The sequence below is a fragment of the Argopecten irradians genome, chromosome 5, assembly GCF_041381155.1.
Source record: "Argopecten irradians isolate NY chromosome 5, Ai_NY, whole genome shotgun sequence".
In the NCBI taxonomy this organism is placed as follows: domain Eukaryota; kingdom Metazoa; phylum Mollusca; class Bivalvia; order Pectinida; family Pectinidae; genus Argopecten; species Argopecten irradians.
Genome location: NC_091138.1, coordinates 33,464,574 through 33,485,232, shown reverse-complemented (window position 1 = coordinate 33,485,232; position 20,659 = coordinate 33,464,574). Strand labels below are relative to the sequence as shown.

The following is a 20,659-nucleotide window of genomic DNA, read 5'->3' as shown; positions in this document are numbered from 1 at the left end:
AAATATGTTATTTTTTAATATATATAATCCCAAAAGCCTAAGCGGAAAACTTGGAAAATGGCTGCTTACAGCATCAGATGCGGCGGACTTTTCCGCAGTGTTATCAATGCTAAAATCAGGTATCATGCACATATTTGGGGCACACTTTAATCAATTTGTAATAAACCAATTATTTGTGACAAAAGCACCGCATGCCAACCGAATGTTCAACTTGCAATTGACATTTGGAAAGAACATATAATTTGGCACTAGCCCTACTTGCACAGGGACCAGACACCTTCACAGTCACACGAGCCCTGAAGATTATTTGTTATTTTTTGTGGATGACACATTATTACGTTTATCAAATTTAAGCTATCTTCAGATGATCTCTGATGAAAATAATGGATAACCGATGTAACAGGCGTGGAGAAAATGATGTGCCCATATTGAGATTTATCATTCGAACACAGGACTTTCCAAACATTGGCCAAATGCTCTACCGATTGCTCTGACAAAACACTTCAATAGAATAAGAAGATGCTGTACACTTAGAGCAATCTGGTCACTAACGATTGACCCAGCTAGTGAAGTCCTGTCTACACTTCTTTTGTGTGCTGGTTTCAAGATACATAAAACTAATTTTATAAGTGAAGTATGATTAAAACCATTGATTAATCCAACCTTATGATGTGAAAAAATCCCATCAAAATATGACATCACACCCAATCACCGGAAGATGTGACTAATCAATGGTAAATCATACTTCACCCACATTGTTTTGATATCATAAATCCAGCATTTTTTACTTTAATTCGAGTAATACACTTTTGTAATGTTAATCAAGTATGTTGATTATTTAACTTTCATGTTTGTATCGAAAAATTCTACTGAACCAAACTCTGGTTATGATATTTCTATTGTGTAACACCGAATTACAGAGGACAAATACAAACTTGTAAAACATCTTTGCTTGGACACTCTTATTCAGAAATCTGTTTAAAGTTGCCAAGTCAAAAAGAAAGAAAAAAAAAAAAAAATTAGGAAATTATTTTTAGATTATTTTCTTGAATTTTGCAGGCCGTCAACTTGCAATGCTTGGTTTGGAACATTACAAGAGAATGGACCAGAGACTGGCCAGCCCTCTAAACCTGCCTCGGCTTTCATCATGTTTTTCAGAGACAACTTTTCATCAATAAAGGAAAATAATCCAGGTATTGTACAATGTACACAGTTCTCCTCGATACTCCAGGGGATAATACTCCAGGGGATACTACCTCTGTCGATATAGCAGTAGTGATAGTTACCCCTAGAAAATTTTGTTGAAATGATGGAAATGACTGGAAAAATCAAACGATTTCATAACAGAACTTTGCTCCTTAATCTATAACATGTTCAATCTATCTCCAAGGACGTTATTTTCCAAGACATACTTTATGTGTCATGAGTGTCCATCTTCAAATATTAACTTGTATTTGCATACAGTGGACCCGCGATAATCCGGAAATGTCAGAAAATGGATTTCCGTAACGTTATTTATACTCACTAGTCCGGAAATTCGTATTCCGAATCCGGAACTCTATTTTAGGAACAGAACGTAATTTTCGTTAATAAATTCCCGCAATAATCCGGACAATTTGTTGTCGCCACGTGCCGAGAAAATCCAAGGCCAACTACAGTCATGTGTACAATAAACACTATCATTTGACACTGAGTGTGTTATCATAACGACGGCTGCCAGGTTATAGCCACGGGCGTTTACCTGAAAACCTTTCACACTTCAGTGTTGTAATTGAGATACGCAATATATATTTTTAGCCACAAGCTTTTAAACATGAAGATTGAGCTTGGGTACGGGAACGTATGCTGTAGATACCTTACTTGTTGTGCATGCAGAATATATAGATATGAGTATCGGATACAATAAATTGAAATAATACTTTCAAAATTAATAAGAATTGTAAATGTATGTGAATCTATTCTAATTCATCGTCTGTGGTATAAGATATAAAGGCTACGGTACATGCTATAACGTGTGTGACATTGTGCACGAAGTTAGACTTGAACGGGCGCGTGGTTGTTACACACGTCTGTAAGTCAAAAAGCAAAGACTTGTAGAAATTGTCATTAAAAACACACATTATACAAAATAACAATTATGAGTTCATGAAATGTTCACATCTATTTGTTATCATAGTTTTTTTATGCCAAGAACGTAAATGATATTGATCGTTGGTTAGGCAATTTGTCGTACGACAGATCAAGAGTGGGATACGTAGCTATATGCATACATAGTATAAAATTAACTATGGCTTAAGGTTTCGTATTTTGAAAAAGAAATATGTTTATTTGTTATTCTTAACGTAATGATATATTAATAAATATAAAACATAACAAATGAAGTATCAATTATAATACACGTATATTACATAAAAGCCTGTCATCGATTACAAGGTCAAGGGGAGTAACTCGTACGTGACAATTTAATTGACTAAGAGCACGGAATTCGGCAGTCCTGAAAACTCGTAATCCGGACGGTTAAGACTGGGAACGAAGGTGTCCAGATTATCGAGGGTCCACTGTACAACTAACAATTTTAAAAGAGGTGGGTTTTCTTTCCCCTTTAAAATGACAGATTTTGTTCTGAATTCATTACAGGAGAAAAAATCCCTGTTTTGTCCAAATTGGCAGGGGAAATGTGGCGAAAACTACCAGATAGCGAAAGACAGGTAGGTTGATCAAGTGTCACTCTTATAATCTATAACTGGAAAAAACCCCAATGAAATCAGACATTTAAAAACAGTCTTTTAATGCACAAAATATTTTTGATACACTTTTGTTTGAGGATATTAACATTTATTAGAAAGTGCCAGATGCATTCAACTTCTAATAGTCTGTGTTTTCTTATTATGAACCATTTTAATGATTCTATCAAGCTAAGCATTCTCACAATCTGTTTATCTGTATTTAGTGGTAGATGTTATTAATTTATTTTGTAGAAATATTTGAAAATGGGACAAAATGCCATGGACAATTACTCAGAGAAGTTAAAAACCTACACTGAAGGATTAAGCTCAGAACAACTGGAGGAAATGAAACTCAATGCATGGAGAACAAGAGAGGAAAAGAAAATTAAAAAAGCATATCAGGTTTGGAAAAAGTTTGCTGTATATTTATTCTAACTGTATACTTTTGTATGTTTTGATATCATTAAATTTAGATTAATATTTTCTTTGTCAGAATGGAAATCTATTAATTTGATCAAATAGGAGCAGCGATGGCCTAGTGGTAAGATGTCCTGACATATTTCCACAAGCCATCCACCTCTGAGATGGGGTTCGAATCCCATATGTGTCAGTTGCCAGGTCCTGACTGCTGGTCAGTGTTTTTTTATCCAGGTACTCTGGCTTTCCTCTAACAACAAACCTGGCACATTTTTACATGACCCTGGCTGTTAATATGACGTTAAACTAATTAAAAGAATTTGATCAAATAAGCCCATCTCCCCTTTTCAAGGTCTCAAGTTCCTTTCCCAGTATCTTACATTTAAATCTAATAAGACTATGAAATGCAGACAGAAAATTAAGACTGTATAGTTTCTTTATTTCATTTCTTGATTTATAATTTACTTTGTGAAATGATTTGATTAAAGTTTTAGTTTTACTTTAAGTCCTATTATTAAGCACCTCTCAATTTACTCAAATTCTTCAAAGCTTCTGGGAGCTCACTGGATTCAGTGGATTGAATGTAGTAAAAGAATTGTAAACCATATTATATGTTCTCTCCATCTACATTGTATTTAATTTAATGTAAACAATATATATATCTTATTTTTCAGATGGCTCTGTCAAAACATCCGATGCCAAAAAGACCAAAACCTGCTTTATGGGTTTATGGTGAAACTGTTGATGGCAAAAACTGCACTCTACAGGTAAGGGTTGGATGATTTTTTAGTCCAATATAAAACTCACAATTGGAACGGAAATATCAGGGAACAGATTTCCGTAACTTTTTTTATACTCACTAGTCCGGAAATTTGGATTCTGAATCCGGAACTCCAGTCATGTGTAAATTGCACACTTCTGCTTGACACTGTGTGTGTTGTCATAGCGACGGCTGCCAAGTCATAAGTGTTTACCTGTACACCTTTGTCACAGGTACATGGAGTCATGTAACTTCAGGATAGTAATTGAGATAAGCAATGTATTTTTAGACACACTTTTAAACATGCAGATTGAGCTTGGGTACATATCCTATAGATATCTTTTGCATGCAGAATATATTGCTCCCAGTCTGGGTACAATAAAGTGAGATACTACTGACAATGTTAATATGTATTTTAAATTTATATAAATCTATTCAAATTCATAATGCATGGTGTATGATATAAAGGCTAAGGCACATACCATATACTCGTATGCGACGTATGTGACTTGCGCAGGGAAGTTAGACGTGAACATGTGCATGTAGTTATATCCAATCGTCTGTAAGTCAGAAAGTAAAGATTTGTGGAAATGGTCAATAAAAACACACAATATATAAAACAATAATTCCATTAGTCCATAAAAATGTTTATAACTATTATCATGGTTTTGTTAGGCCAAGACGTATATAAAGATCATTGGTTACAGTAGGCATTTTGAAACATGATTTGCCGTACGACAGATCAAGAGTGGTATATGTAGCTATACTGGCATACATTGTACACAAACAATGATGGCTTTTGTTTCGTCTTTTAAAAAAGAAATACATTTATTTCATATTCTTAACCTAATAATAGCTATTTATTTAAGTACACATACTTTACATAAAAAGTAACCTATAATTCATTACAAGATTACAAGGGGAGTAACTCGTACATGACAATTTAAAAATTGACAACGAACACAAATTCATCAGTCCGGAAAATCAGGATGGTTTAGGCTTGGAACGAACATGTTTGCTTTGTACTGTAAACAAACTTATCTTGGAGTGTGATTAATTTGCATATTTTTTGGGTGATAGGAATTTGAGGATGTGATTACTTCACGTAATTTTCGGGTGAATGGAATTTGGGGAAATAAATCACTTGGACAACAATGCAACTAAAAGTAAAACCACTAGAGCTATTAATCTTAAATTATGACATTAAATCATCATGAAAATCACCCTAATGAAAATGGGAATTTAATAGGCTGCAAAAATGAGTTTACGTTACTTCTGGGATCAAAGCATACATGATTGATGAATGTTTGCGAATAGAAATTGCAGTTGACATAATCATTATTGTTTTTTTTTGTTATTGATATAATGAAAGTACTTGGCAAATTACATTCTTGTTTGTATTTCATGAGTCATACTGATAACTTGTAATTGTAAAGAGTAAATAAGACCAAGATTTAGAAATATTTACTCTAGTTCACAAGGATGTTTTGTTTCTAAAAGTACAGAATTTGCTTTTATACAGGAGCTGAACCAGAAAGTCAGATCTGGATGGCAACAACTCTCATATGCCGAGAAAGAGGTACTGCCTTAATTGTTCAAACTTAGAGGGAGGCATATAGTATTACTGATGTCAGCTCTGACCTGTCATGTCAGTGTGTCCTATATCAATATCATATGGAGGCAAGGACATTTATGGCTTTCAATTATATTTCTAGTTCCTCCAACTGAAGTTTTGTACAGCATATGGTGTGTGTGAAACCATAGTTTATAATTATAAAGCAATGTGATTGAAGCAGTTTTAAGTAGTGTAACAGCAGAGGAGAAAATGTAGTGGCCAGACCAGGATTTCGAACCTGGGACCTCTGAACATTAGCCGAATGCTCTACCGCTGAGCTAGTACCTGGTCACTGATGATTGACTCAGTCCAATCCTGCTACATTACTCCCTCCCTTTTCAAAGTCTTGGCCCTTGAAGACATTCAAGACCCTTAGACCACCACCATGGGTATTTAGTTGGGTGCCTAGTTTGTAACAGGGGAGGAGAAAATGTAGCGGCCAGACAGGGATTTGGACCTGGGACCTCTGAACTCAAGCTGACTGCTCAACTGCTGAGCTACCTACTCTATCTGCTATAGAAGATTTTTATGCATCAGTTGATTTGTTTCCCAATGCATGTTTTGGCAATAAGTATGTATCTTTTGTTTGTAAAGTATTTAGTTTCAGAATATACATATTGCTAACTAGCTTAATGATGTATTTTGAGATCCAATCTGATTTCAAACATTTACACAAGTTATGATATGGTAAAATATCCATGGTATGAAATTGATTTGGATCAGCAATTATACAATATTTTATGTACATGTATTTTTATTCTATTTTAAGAACTATGTTGCTGATTATGAAGAAAAGATGAAGCAATGGAAAGCTGACTTTGGGCTTTGGGTTCAAGATATGGTATTAGACGGTAACTCAGACTTCATCACAACACACGAGCTCAAACAGGTTTGTGTTAACTAAAAAATGGAATGATTTTCTATTTATGAATTAAGCATGGAATTTAGATAGCTAATTTTAAGGGGTTCGGCTCTTTTTGGAATTACATAAAACTGCATTCAATCCAGTAGTTAATTCCTTTGTTAACATACTGGAGATATAATGACTTCTTAATGGGCTGCTGTGGCTAAGTGGTTAATTTGAAAGTGTGTGACATTCTACCACTAGCCTTCCACCTCTGGATCACAGTAGCCAAATTGAATCGGTGAATGGTAATTTTGATACTAATTGTCGTATTTTAAAGCTTGAGTTCTTATATCTTATATCCTGCATTGTAAGCCTTGTCATCATTTCATTGTCTTCTAACAATATTGTATGTCTAATTTTAGCTATATATTCTTCAGTTGATATTAAAAAATACCTATTTGTCTTGATTTTAAGGAGCTGCAAAGAATGGGTATGCCAAAACGTCCCATGTCGTCCTTCATGTTATATTCTAAAGCAAGTCGTTCAGACCAGGGAAGCATGTCTATTGCAGTAAGTATTATGATAATTGTTGGACAAAAATTCTCATTTTGATATTCACTTTGCTTTTAGATAATTTAAGCCAAACTACAGTTTTGGGGACACAGAATCTGAGTATATTAGATCATTGCTGTGTGCGGTCTGCTGTGGGTAAACTTTTCACATATTGAACTTCTTCTCAAGTTCTACCAGTGCGAGATCTGAAACTTCTCATGACATGATCTCTACTTGGTCCTAAATCGAAGATAGCTGCCATGACATTATATACAAGAATATTTTTGACTATTTCCAATGTAGTCAGATGACTATTAAGGCCCTTGGGCCTCTTGTTTGCATCATGTAATTATAAGAAGAAACAAAATGTACTGTTTATCTAATTAGCTCACCTGGTCCGAAGGACCAAGGTGAGCTTATGTGATACCGCAGCGTCCGGCGTCCGGCGTCCGTCGTCCGGCGTCCGTCAACAATCGACTTCTTCTCCATAACCGCTGGTCGGATTTCAACAAAATTTGACTGGTAGCATCCTTATGGGCTACTAACTGAAAATTGTACAAAGATGGGGCTGATCCCCCGGGGGCCTGAGAGCGGGGCCAAAAGGGGTCAATTTGGCTATTTCCATATAAACGACTTCTTCTCTGAAACCAAGCATGGGAAAGCACCCAAAATGCAATGGAAGCATCCTTATAGGGTGGGGATTCAAAATTGTACAAATGATGGGGCTGACCCCCTGGGGGCCTAAGGGGCGGGGTCAAATTGGGTCAATTTGGCTATTTCCATAAAAACGACTTCTTCTCTGAAACTAAGCAAGAGATAGCACTCATAATGCAATGGTAGTATCGTTATAGGGTGGGGATTCAAATTGTACAAATGATGGGGCTGACCTCCCGGGGGCCTGAGGGGCGGGGTCAAAAGGGGCCAATTTGGCTATTTCCATATAAACGACTTCTTCTCTGAAACTAAGCATGGTATAGCACCCATAATGCAATGGTAGCATCCTTATAGGGTGGGGATTCAAAGTTGTGCAAATGATAGGGCTGACCCCCTGGGGGCCTAAGGGGCGGGGTCAAATGGGGTCAATTTGGCTATTTCCATAAAAACGACTTCTTCTCTGAAACTAAGCGTGATATAGCACCCATAATGCAATGGTAGCATCCTTATAGGGTGGGGATTCCAAATTGTGCAAATGATGGGGCTGACCCCCCCAGGAGCCTGAGGGGCGGGGTCAAAAGGGGCCAATTTGGCTAATTCCATATAAACGACTTCTTCTCTGAAACTAAGCATGGTATAGCACCCATAATACAATGGTAGCATCCTTGTAGTGTGGGGATTCAAAATTGTGCAAATGATAGGGCTGACCCCCCGGGGACTTGAGGGGGGGGGGTCAAAAGGGGTCAATTTGGCTATTTCCATATAAATGACTTCTTCTCTGCAACAAAGCATGATATAGCACCCATAATGCAATGGTAGCATCCTTATAGGGTGGGGATTCCAAATTGTGCAAATGATAGGGCTGACCCCCAGGGGCCTGAGGGGCGGGGTCAAAAGTAGTCAATTTCCATATAAATGACTTTTTCTCTGCAACTTAACATGGGATTACGCTCATAACGCAATGGTTACATCCTTATAGGGTTTGGATTCAAAATTTTGCAAATGATGGGGCTGACCCCCCGGGGGCCTGAAGGGTGGGGTCAAAAGGGGTTAATTTAGCTATTTCCATATAAACGACTTTTTCTCTGCAACTGAGAATGGAAGAGCACTTATAATGCAATGGTAGCATCCTTATAGGGTTGGGATTTGAAATTGCACAAATGATAGGGCTGACCCCCGGGGCCTTAGACGGCAATAGATGCGAGGTCAAAAAGGTCAATTAGGTTACTACTTTCATATAAATTACTTTGTCTCTGAACCTATGTATTGGATAGCATATTTTGTATGGTATCAATAGCATCATTGTATGGTTGTGATTCAATTAAACTTTGGGAGTCAATTTTGCTTAATTTTCTTATTGTCAGAGTCTTGTGATAATAACTAACAAAAAACCAGGTGAGCAATACAGGCCCTATGGGCCTCTTGTTATTTTCACGGGGATACTTTTTATATAGGCCATCGCTTTGGTCGTAAAATTGTGATCAGCAAAAAAATATGAAGTGATGGAAATTGTGATTGTTGAAGTTAAATTTTCTAAATAGTGCATAAGATAAGTTATGCCATTAAGCATGGTACTAGACCCATCAGTACTTATTCTTTGGCAAGCCCTATGCTGAACTTTCCAAATAGCTGAATAAGAAAGTTTTCCTTTCTTTTTTATAGGAATTTTCCAAGGAATTGGCATCCAAATGGAAACAGATGAGTGATGAAGAAGAATAAAATGGTAATTTAGATACTCATCATATTCATAATTATTTGGTCCGTCCGTATTTCCGTCTATCCTTCACCGGTCCGTCCTTCCGTCCGTCCGTCCGTCCTTCCGTCCGTCCGTCCGTTAACAATTCTTGTTACCGCTATTTCTCAGAAAGTACTGAAGGGATCTTTCTCAAATTTCATATGTCGGTTCCCTTAGGACCCTCGTTGTGCATATTGCATTTTGGGACCGATCGGTCAACAAGATGGCCGACAGGCGGCCATCTTTGATTTTGATAGTTAAAGTTTGTTACCGCTATTTCTCAAAAAGTGCTGAAGGGATCTTTCTCAAGTTTCATATAAAGGTTCCCCTAGGACCCTAGTTGTGCATATTACATTTTGGGATCGATCGATGAACAAGATGGCGGAGAGGGCGGCCATCTTTGATTTTGATAGTTAAAGTTTGTTACCGCTATTTCTCAAAAAGTATTGAAGGGATCTTTCTCAAATTTCATATATAGGTTCCCCTAGGGCCCTAGTTGTGCATGTTGCATTTTGGTACCGATAGTTGAACAAGATGGCCGATAGGCGGTCATCTTGGATTTTGATAGTTAAAGTTTGTTACTGCTATTTCTCAAAAAGTACAGAAAGTATCTTTCTCAAATCTCATATGATGGTTCCCCTAGGACCCTTGTTGTGCATATTGCATTTTGGGACCGACTGGTCAACAAGATGGCCGACAGGCAGCCATCTTGGATTTTAATGGTTAAAGTTTGTTTACCACTATTTCTCAAAAAAGTGCTAAAGGGATCTTTCTCAATTTTCATATACAGGTTCCCCTAGGACCCTAATTGTGCATATTGCATTTTGGTACCGATCGGTGAACAAGATGGCCGACAGGCGGTCATCTTGGATTTTGATAGTTAAAGTTTGTTACTGCTATTTCTCAAAAAGTACTGAAGGGATCTTTCTCAAATTTCATATGTCGGTTCCCCTAGGACCTTAGTTGTGCATATTGCATTTTGGGACCGACTGGTCAACAAGATGGTCGACAGGCGGCCATCTTGGATTTTAATGGTTAAAGTTTGTTACCACTATTTCTCAAAAAGTGCTAAAGGGATCTTTCTCAAATTTCATATACAGGTTCCCCTAGGACCCTAATTGTGCATATTGCATTTTGGGACCGATCGGAAACAAGATGACCGACTGACGGCCATCTTGGATTTTGATATTTAAAGTTTGTTATCAATATTTCTCAAAAAGTACTGAAGGGATCTTTCTCAAATTCCATGCAAAGTTTCCCCTTGTACCCTAGTTGTGCATATTACATTTAAGGACTGATCCATAATGCCTTTCGGCACTGATTGGTAAACAAGATGGCAAACCGGCCGCCATCTTAGATTTCATTGTTGAAGTTTGTTACCACTATGTCTTAGAAAGTACTATAGCGATCTGTCTCAAATTTTATATGTAGTGTGTTTGAACAAGTTTGAAAAGCAGGGAAAAGATCCCTCTTTCCATTGTCAGACATAGATCATTCTTGGGTGGGCGCCAAGATCCCTCTGGGATCTCTTGTTATTTGAACAGGATAAGTGCAAGAATATGCTTTGACTGTGAATCTACACCGGTCTATGAGAAAAGGAAATCAGTTGAAAGGGAGTCAAACAATTTGGCTGTAAGCCCTAAAGTATATGTGAAGTAACAAACTTTAAGATAAATTCTAATGCAAATTTTTCTTATTTCAAAAAAAAAAAATGAAGCTTTGTTTTGTCATAATAGCTTATGGTTGACCTAGTAATTCTAAGAGTACAAGAGTTTACGAGTCTGTTGTCATGTTTAAAAATAGACCTGTTAACATTCAAAGTTATTACTCCAAACAATAAATGTGATTTGTTTTGGAGACATGTAGTTCTGATCAGAGAGTCTTATCATCTGTCAACTTGTAAGCCAACTGGCAGCCATCTTGGATTTTAATAGTTGAAGTTTGTTACCACTATTTCATAGAAAGTTATGAAAGGATCTGTCTCAAAATTCATATATAGGTTCCTCTAGGGCCCTAGCTTTGCATATTGCATTTTTAGGACCAATCTAACAAGATAGCCAACTGGTGACATCTTGGATTTTGATGTTTAGAGTTTAAAAAGCAGAGAAAAGATCCCTTTTTCCATTGTCAGACATAAATCATTCTTTGATGGGCACCGAAATCTCTGTTTTTCAGAAAATTCTATGATTTTTTTTTTTTAGAGAATTCTAAATAAATAAAGTTTATCCATCTCTAATTTCAGGTGTACAGTGAAGAATCTAAAAGGCTGTGGGACAACTATGAGAAGGATGTGTCAAACTGGAAAGCAAGGCTTAGCGAACAAGAACTTGCCTTCTCAGATCTGGCTCCGAAAGTCATTAGCGGTACACTTGATAGAGAAATAAAAGCAGCTGAACAGATGATTGAAAAAGAAAAGCAAAAAGCTAAGATGACAAAAGAAAAAGAAAAGGCCAGATTAGCCAAAGAAAAGGAAAAGGAGAAGTTAGCTAAACAAAAAGAAAAAGCTAAGCTTGCAAGACTGAAAGCAGAGGAGAAATTTACAAAACAGAAGGCAAAAGAATATGAGAAAATGGCTAAACAAATGAAAAAGGAAAATGAAAAGATAGCAAAACAGTGGAAAAAATGATTGAAGTTAGAAGTGATAAATGTAAGCTGGGACATTGCAACATTGTAATACACAACTGGTTAAAGTGCTATAGTATTGAGGAATGTTAGTAAGAGACATTCTGACATCCATTACCCCAGAGGTAGAGGGGTCAGGGGGACATTTTGGGCATTGGACATCGTTGATATAGTGGTACACATGGAGGTTTTGTAGAACATCAGAGAGAGACTTTGCATCATTAGCAAACATAAAAACTGTAGATGATACAGAATTGAAGAACATAGGACATAGCGACATCAGAATTACACCTGTGATATTAGTGCTGAATTACTAGTCTACCAGTATATTATGAAACCAATGGATGCTACAGAATTCCAGGAAAACAGATAGGACTTTTGTGATTGAAACATCACTGCAGTGGAATAACAGATTTGTAGGACATCAGATAAGGAAGTTGTAGAATCAGTGGTGTTCTGTGTGGCTGGTCATTTTTGAAGGTAAAAAATTTGGAGATTTGGACCACAAACTAGAATTTCATGAAATGTTAACGAATTAGTATTTCACAATTTTGGCTTCAAGGTTATGAATTTAATTAAACTATTTCTTAATATTTCATGGTTCAAATTTTTGTGATTATGTTGATCAGCTGCAAAATCGTGAAAATATTCCTGCGGAAATAACCGGCTCTCCAATACACTGACAGTATAATATTACATATGTATATACTGCAGAGTTAGATGACACCATAGGCCAAAGTAACATTGTGGCATGAAAAAGAAAGCATGTCATACACAGTGGTAGTGTTATGGGTGACTTTTTTTAATTGTTATCAAAATACAAAATACATTGTTTACTTGTTAGAGATTGCTGTGAATGTTGATACCTACTATAAAATGTGGATCTTCCTTGTTTTCAATAAAGTTTTGATACACAGAGAGAAAAGTTGTTTTCTTATACTATTCGACCACAGGTTTTATAGTCACCATTTTTATGTGTAATACTGGGACCCAGTTCATACAGAGCAGAGGTGTCTGTATACTATAATATAACTTACTTTCACGACTACTACATATATTATGCGATTTCCATTTCAAAACAATTTCACAAAGATTAACATTCACAGATTTAAAAATTGTCCGGAAATTCCTATCAGAATTATTGATGTAAATGTTAATTTGCAGAGATAAACTTTCGCGAATTTACTTGGAATGCACAATTCACGAAAATTAATTGCATGGGAAAGAAAGTTTGTTTGCAAGAACTAACATATAGAATCAAAAGCGTGTGACTCGATAATGTAATGAAAAATGTGATGTGTAGAAACTTTGTTTTCATGATGTTTTATATCCTATTATCAGCCAAGGTCATTTAATATAAATCTAATTAATTAATTAGAATATGCCATACAAAGATGCTCTACATAACGCTCAAATGCAAGATCTATTAACACAATGTTCAGGTTACCCCAGCATGACCCCTACGGTTAGCCAATCAGCATGTCGCCTAAAAGATCTTTGGTGTGGTTGATTCTCTCGGTAGTATAAACAGCTAATAGTACATCCTGAGATGTTAAGATTCTAGGCCAGGGGTCATGCTGAGGTGATCCAGGATGGGGAGCTGCTAGATCTTGTATTGGAGTGTAGCGTAGAGCATTAATAATAATTGAAGCTGAATAACAAGTCTAATTTTAATTAGATTATTTAAAGATGCTCTACCGCTCACAGCGCATAAACGACTCTAATCAGTTGAACAATAATAAGTGTTTACTCATGTAGATATATGTCTAATTAACACATAAATGATTTAAAATAATTGACTTTGTTTTTGGTGGATGCAGAATCAGTCCTTCATTCCATATAGGGCATATAATGCCATGGAATTTTTTGCGGGACGCAATAAGTTATTTTAAATTTTTTTATCTTGAAGTAAAGACAGAAGCTCAAACTTTTCAATGTTGGTAATGGTGTTAAGTAAGTAACTTTTGCAACCTGAGGAAAATTACTAATTCATCTACTCATGTTTTTGCTATTCCATCTTTGTATATTATGGAGTTATCTGGCCTTTCTGTTAGGTATTGATTTTGACGTCATGTGTTTTTTGCGAGCATAATGTCACACTTTTTAGAGAAAATGTTTTGCTAACAGAATAATAACGTCACAATGAATATCTACCTGGAAGGGAAATAACTGTAATAAGCAAAGAAGGAATAGAAAATCTATAAATTGTCAAGGGCATCTTTAAAGATGTGCTAGGTTTAGGATGTGGGTACATTTTTATGTATGTCAAGAAAGTCAGAGAACCTGTAGAAAAACCATCAACCAACAGGTACCATGACAGCCCACTTGGAATTCCATTTTTAAACCTTTAGGGTCTGTGAAGTAGAAAAGTCTTAAATTGACAATCTTTATTTCTTATGCATATGGTATTCACCATCATGCAGGTAAGCGATCTAGGTCCATTGAACTTTTGTGCAGAAGCCTCCTAGGGACAACCATATACCAGTAACAATAAGAGTTTAAATTGGTAGCATTAAAAATAAGCTAAAAAAACTCAACAATAGATCCCAGAGGGATCTTGGCACCCAACTAAGAATGATCTATGTCTGACAATGGAAAGAGGGATCTTTCCCTGCTTTTCAAACTTTTTCAAACACACTATATATAAAATTTGAGACAGATCGCTATAGTACTTTCTAAGAAATAGCGATAACAAACTTCAAGTATCAAAATCCAAGATGGCCGCCTGTCGGCCATCTTGTTGACCGATCAGTCCCAAAATACAATATACACAACAAGAGTCATAGGGGAACCTGTATATGAAATTTGAGAAAGATCCCTTCTGCACTTTTTGAAAAATAGCGGTAACAAACTTCAACTATCAAAATCCAAGATGGCCGCCTGTCGGCCATCTTGTCGACCGATCAGTCCCAGAATGCAATATGCACAACAAGGGTCCTAGGGGAACCTATATATGAAATTTGAGAAAGATCCCTTCAGCACTTTTTGAGAAATAGCGGTAACAAACTTTAAGTATTAAAATCCAAGATGGCCGCCTGTCGGCCATCTTGTTGACCGATCAGTCCCAAAATGCAATATACACAACAAGAGTCATAGGGGAACCTTTATATGAAATTTGAGAAAGATCCCTTCTGCACTTTTTGAGAAATAGCGGTAACAAACTTCAACTATCAAAATCCAAGATGGCCGCCTGTTGGCCATCTTGTAGACCGATCAGTCTCAAAATGCAATATGCACAACAAGAGTCATAGGGGAACCTGTATATGAAATTTGAGAAAGATCCCTTCAGCACTTTTTGAGAAATAGCGGTAACAAACTTCAACTATCAAAATCCAAGATGGCCGCCTGTCGGCCATCTTGTTGACCGATCGGTCCCAAAATGTAATATGCACAACTAGGGCCCTAGGGGAACCTACATATGAAATTTGAGAAAGATCCCTTCTGCACTTTTTGAGAAATAGCGATAACAAACTTCAACTATCAAAATCCAAGATGGCCGCCTGTCGGCCATCTTGTTGACCGATCCGTCCCAAAATGCAATATGCACAACTAGGGTACTAGGGGAACCTGTATATGAAATTTGAGAAAGATCCCTTCTGCACTTTTTGAGAAATAGTGGTAACAAACTTCAACTATCAAAATCCAAGATGGCCGCCTGTCGGCCATCTTGTTGACCAATCGGTCCCAAAATGCAATATGCACAACTAGGGTCCTAGGGGAACCTACATATGAAATGTGAGAAAGATCCCTTCAGTACTTTCTGAGAAATAGCGGTAACAAGAATTGTTAACGGACGGACGGACGGACGGAGGAGGACGGACGGACGACGGACCACGGACGAAAGGCGATTTGAATAGCCCACCATGATGGTGGGCTAAAAAACTCAACAATAGTAATGTTACCTGGGCCCATACAGACAGTTTCACAAAAATTTAAGGAATCCCAAAATTCTCCAAAATTCTCGCTTTCCACCACTTACAGATGCATCATTTCTTTAATATTACTGTACATGTAGTATGATATTTGATTAAGGGAATAATAACACAAGACCATTTCCTACTAAATTAAATATTTATTGAACTTTTTTCTAAAATATAAAACAACATGCAAATACAGATCACTATGTATTTTGACAAAGAAAATATACAATTATCCCTAAGAAGATCCCCAATAAAACAATAAGCTTAATTAATGTCTATGGATAGGGTTTGCAATCCATTCTTTAACAGCATGCTCATTAAAAATGCATAACTCTGCAAAAGTGAAGTTTCTCCATGTAATCCCATCTGCCATTTTTCACAATTATTTAGTTAAGCCTTAATCTGTTTATTTGTATAGCAAAAAGAAATTTGAACATATTAAATTGGTGCTTGTTGTTGAATGTCTTTAACATCAAATTTGAATATTTCTGATGAATTGGGTATTTTTTAAGCTTCACCAATTTCTGTAAGCCAACAAATTTTTTTGCAATCGATTCCATTTTGGTGAATTTGGTGAATGATTAGAAACTTCATCCCTATGAAGATATCCTGTGTACATTAAGGTACAAAGGAACCATACATACCACTGTGACTATAAATCATGAAATAACGTTGCCACATTTGAATAGTTAATTATTAAAAGTTGTGGCAAAAATAAGTTAGTGTTTATAAGATCTTAATCTAAAATCAACATGCTTATAACAAATCATAAATCAATTTTGTTACATGTATATTTCATGATACTGGTACTTATTTGTACAAATAAACTCAATACACTTTACGCTTGTTCATTATCAATATATGGTACTGTCAATAGTAACACACAAGTTAAGTAGTCAAACATATAGCAGTGGGTCTCTCATAGTTCATTATTTTAGGCAGTTGATATCACATAATTAACATTATGTCACAAACAAACAAAAATTCAAATTTAGCACTTTTCCAATACATGCAAATATGGTAAATGATTGGGATATAATAGGCAACATGCATGTTTACAATTGAGATATAAATGTACCATCTGCAATTCATGGCGTTAGACTTTCCTTAAACAAAACTTTTCTAAAGTTGAAAGAAAGTAAAATAATTATGAAATAAATAATTTTTAAATGGTTTTTGTCAGACTTTGTAACTCTTATAACGATGTATTGATCATTTTCATAGCACAACCAGCAATTTAATGCCTATGTCCATAGAGTGTGAACACATATTATGATTCCTACCACTGTCAAATCATCATTCACTTATGGCTGATATTCAACAAAAAACATAAAGATTTGAGATTTATATGGCCAACTAAATGACAAAAGGCAATGGCAAGCATAAGCAGAGAATTTGGAGCTTATGGTCCCATGTCATGATAAAATATGTAAGTAAAATAACCAAGAAATTAAAAATATTGTTTTAAAAGTATGATGTACCAGTACAGTCAAACTTGTCTGTTTAGCAACCACTTGCTTAACTCTTTCACCCCTATGTAACTTTAGTAGACTCCACCATCAATTGATCTGGATGAGTCCATTATGGCCTACAGTGGTGAAAGGGTTAATAAAACCACATTCTCAGGGTACCACAATGGTCACTTGGCAGTCCTTTTTTCTTGATCTCTTGTGTGACCTTTGTTGACAAGATTGACTGACCTACTTAAACCATACTCAAGCAAACATGATGAGCTTTTAGATATCCAGCATTTTTTGTTTGAAAAATGACAAATGTTAATCCAAACATTCCTTCGGTTCAGATGACCTAAAAATATGGATATAGCTGCCGGGCAATCCTGCCCTTCATTGTGTACTGGCATATACCAACATAATGCACAAATGCTGTATGTTTTATCATGAAAATACTGTATCATGATGTCAAAAGTCATAGAAGACTCATCTGCATTATTCCACATTATTCCAAGGGATCAAGCATTGAATTTCATGACAATTAGTGATTTAATGATACAAGTATCTAGGGGTACCATAAAGTTAACACATTACTCTTAAGTTGACTAGTAACATCAAAAACATGTGTATTTCCTTCATTCATCTCATTATGCTAGTTCCAATATATATGTTACATAAATATCTCTATACCAAAATAACTATAAAAAAAAAAAAACACCCCAAAACTACGAACCCTCATGTCATGAGCATGTTGCTGCAGAAGAATGCAAATAGGTAAATGGAGAAGTCTTCGTATATTCCTGCTATGTTGCCCATGATTTTATTATAGGTAGTGATTACTTCTGGCTTCAAACCACACAACATCAAGGCACTAGACATTGCTGTTCCTTTGTAGGGGATATCCTGAAAAGAATCCAAACAATTGAACTATTGTGTACACATGTAGATCATCAACATGCAATAAATAAGAGGCCCAAAGGGCAGTGTCCTTCATCGCGAACTTGTTGTAAAATGGAAGTCACAAAATTCAGCAATCACAAAAGAAAGTTGGTTTACAGTAAATGAGAGTCAATTAATATCCAGGCATAAAACGATACCATAGTATTAAAACAACAGATTTAACATATGTTACCTATTAAAGACTTTACCTTAACAAAATTGATTTTGTAGTAATACAGTGCTCCTTGTAGTGCTGCAAATGGCAAGACAATGGTCTGAAATGTAAAAAAAATTGTGTTTTAAAAAATCTAAATTAAATCTGTTCAGACATTTGTATCTTTTAACCATATTTTTTGCTTTAGAAATTAAAAAACCTTACAAAATAAATACTTATTAACATGATTTGATATCATTCTAAAAAATAAATTCATTTTACATTTGTGAACTGTGTTAACTGATTACAATGTACTATAGATTTACAATGACGGTAATGCAAGTATATATATATTTCTCCAGGTATTACTCATTCACCCCTGAAAATTCATAATGAACTATTCCAATGGTTGAATTTTGAAGAGTTCAAATGTGTCTTTAGGGTTGAATAAGTTATATGTAGAAGAAAATTTACCTGAAAATAAAAGAGACCTATTCCCAACTGAAGCACTACTCTGGATAGGATTGCAACAAATACACATCCGGCCAGTCTGAGAAGATTGAACTGATGCTGCGGTGATCGCTCTGTAGCAGAACTGGGTTTGATGTCTTCTTCAACAGATGGTGCTTTACTGGGTTTTTTACTTTCCGTAGGCAGGGTTGACTGTTGGATCTTTACGGTGTTCCTTGTAGCTCTGTGACGCACAGTGTCTGTATCTGATTGCTGAGAATGAAGTCTATCTGAGGTTTTAATACCTGAAGGGAAAGCAATTTCTCCAGCTTCCCTTGTTACAGTGTTATCAGAGAAGTGAGAGATTGATTCCGAGTCTCGGGTCTTATTATTGGATATGTTTAATAAATCAACATCATCATCATTTCTTTTCTGTTTTGTGACTGCAGGTGAAGTTTCATTATTTCCATATATATCTTGCTGTACTGATTCTGATTCTTTAGAATTATTTTCTGCATATGATGTCAGATCGTCACCTAAAAAATAAAACAAAATAACATTATACTATATATGTTAACAACAGATCACTAATAAGGAGAACCATGTCAAAACAATCTTTCAATAATCGCATCCTCACATAATTACTGTATTCAAATTTCGACCCAATAAGCTACCCTTATCCCTTTTTTAAGGCTATTTTCACTTACCTCGAATTAAAAACAGACTGAAACTATATGAAGCCTGTATAGGTTTCTCTGCACACTTATTGGGTCGAATACAGTAATTTTCATTTATGATGAAACTTTGGGTTGGTTGATTTAATGATTATGCTACACTTATTAATGACAGCCTCCCTGTATATGATGCATTGCATAATGTATGACTGCATGTGTATCTTGGGAGGCTTTGATGTGTTTGCATGTACAATGTATTACAGGGTTTGCACTGGGTACATATATTACATAAATGGGGTCCTTCTCAGACAAGAGGCCTAGAGAGCCTGTTTCGCGCACCTGTTTTGTTTTTTTAGCAATTATCGCAAAGACTCTTACAATTGAATAAATTAGCAAAATTGACCCCATGATCTGTTAATTTTGAATCCCAACAATATAATGATGCTATAGATAACATACAAATTTGCAATCCAATACATAGTTTTAGAGAGAAAGTAATTGATATGAAAATAGTAGCCTAATTGAACATTTTGGCCCCGCGCCTAAGGCCCTGGAGGGTTAGCCGCATCATAATAATTTTGAATCCCTTCCCCAGGGATGCTACCATATATTCTCAGATGCTTAGCTGCAGAGAAGAAGTCGTTTATATGGTAACAGCGAAATATATCCCTTTTGACCTCGCCCATCAGGCCCCCGGCTAGTATTAATGAGGGTTACATATGTAGCAAGATCGTCGGAAAATTCAGATTGATGCTGCGCAAACTGAAGAGTAAGTTCATTGAAGTTTGAAAGTGTATGTTTTATGTCGGATGAAAATGTTTTTTAAATCATTAAAACAATAGGGAAATGTTTAGGTTATGTTGGGATCAAAAGTCTTTGCATACCTGTGTCAGTATCTTTCCGCCCATACAATGTATTCATACGTTTCTCACGATTCTGCAATATTTTTCTATTTCTTGCTGCTCTTCGTGCTTCAAGATCCGCCATTTTGAAAGTTAATATATATTTTAGTTTCGTATGATTTTAAATATCTTGCTCTTTACCTTTCACTTGTCAATAAAACCATTAAAGATATACTGAATATAATGTATTTAAGTTACATTCATTTTATGTTTAACTTATATGAATTTTTTAAAGTAAATT

The 20,659-nt window shown here is 35.8% G+C and overlaps 2 protein-coding genes across 3 annotated transcripts; one reads left to right on the top strand and one right to left on the bottom strand.

Annotated features, from left to right (window-relative positions):
- The first annotated feature begins 31 nt into the window (after positions 1–31).
- LOC138323599 (transcription factor A, mitochondrial-like) lies at positions 32–12,853 on the top strand. 2 transcript variants are annotated; one of them, XM_069268316.1, is made up of 10 exons: positions 32–119; positions 1,060–1,193; positions 2,638–2,708; positions 2,979–3,128; positions 3,818–3,910; positions 5,426–5,482; positions 6,288–6,407; positions 6,840–6,935; positions 9,234–9,287; positions 11,546–12,853. In XM_069268316.1, the coding sequence occupies exons 1-10, from the start codon at positions 58–60 to the stop codon at positions 11,930–11,932; spliced, it is 1,224 nt and encodes a 407-aa protein (XP_069124417.1). In that variant the 5' UTR covers positions 32–57; the 3' UTR covers positions 11,933–12,853. The 2 variants fall into 2 exon arrangements, with proteins under 2 accessions (XP_069124417.1, XP_069124416.1); XM_069268315.1 differs by lacking the exon at positions 9,234–9,287 and having other exon boundaries at positions 11,549–12,853.
- A 3,135-nt stretch (positions 12,854–15,988) lies between these two features.
- LOC138323598 (guided entry of tail-anchored proteins factor CAMLG-like) lies at positions 15,989–20,505 on the bottom strand. The gene is made up of 4 exons (XM_069268314.1): positions 20,401–20,505; positions 18,867–19,378; positions 18,448–18,513; positions 15,989–18,202 (listed from the first exon to the last, which is right to left on the bottom strand). The coding sequence occupies exons 1-4, from the start codon at positions 20,501–20,503 to the stop codon at positions 18,035–18,037; spliced, it is 849 nt and encodes a 282-aa protein (XP_069124415.1). The 5' UTR covers positions 20,504–20,505; the 3' UTR covers positions 15,989–18,034.
- Positions 20,506–20,659: the final 154 nt, after the last annotated feature.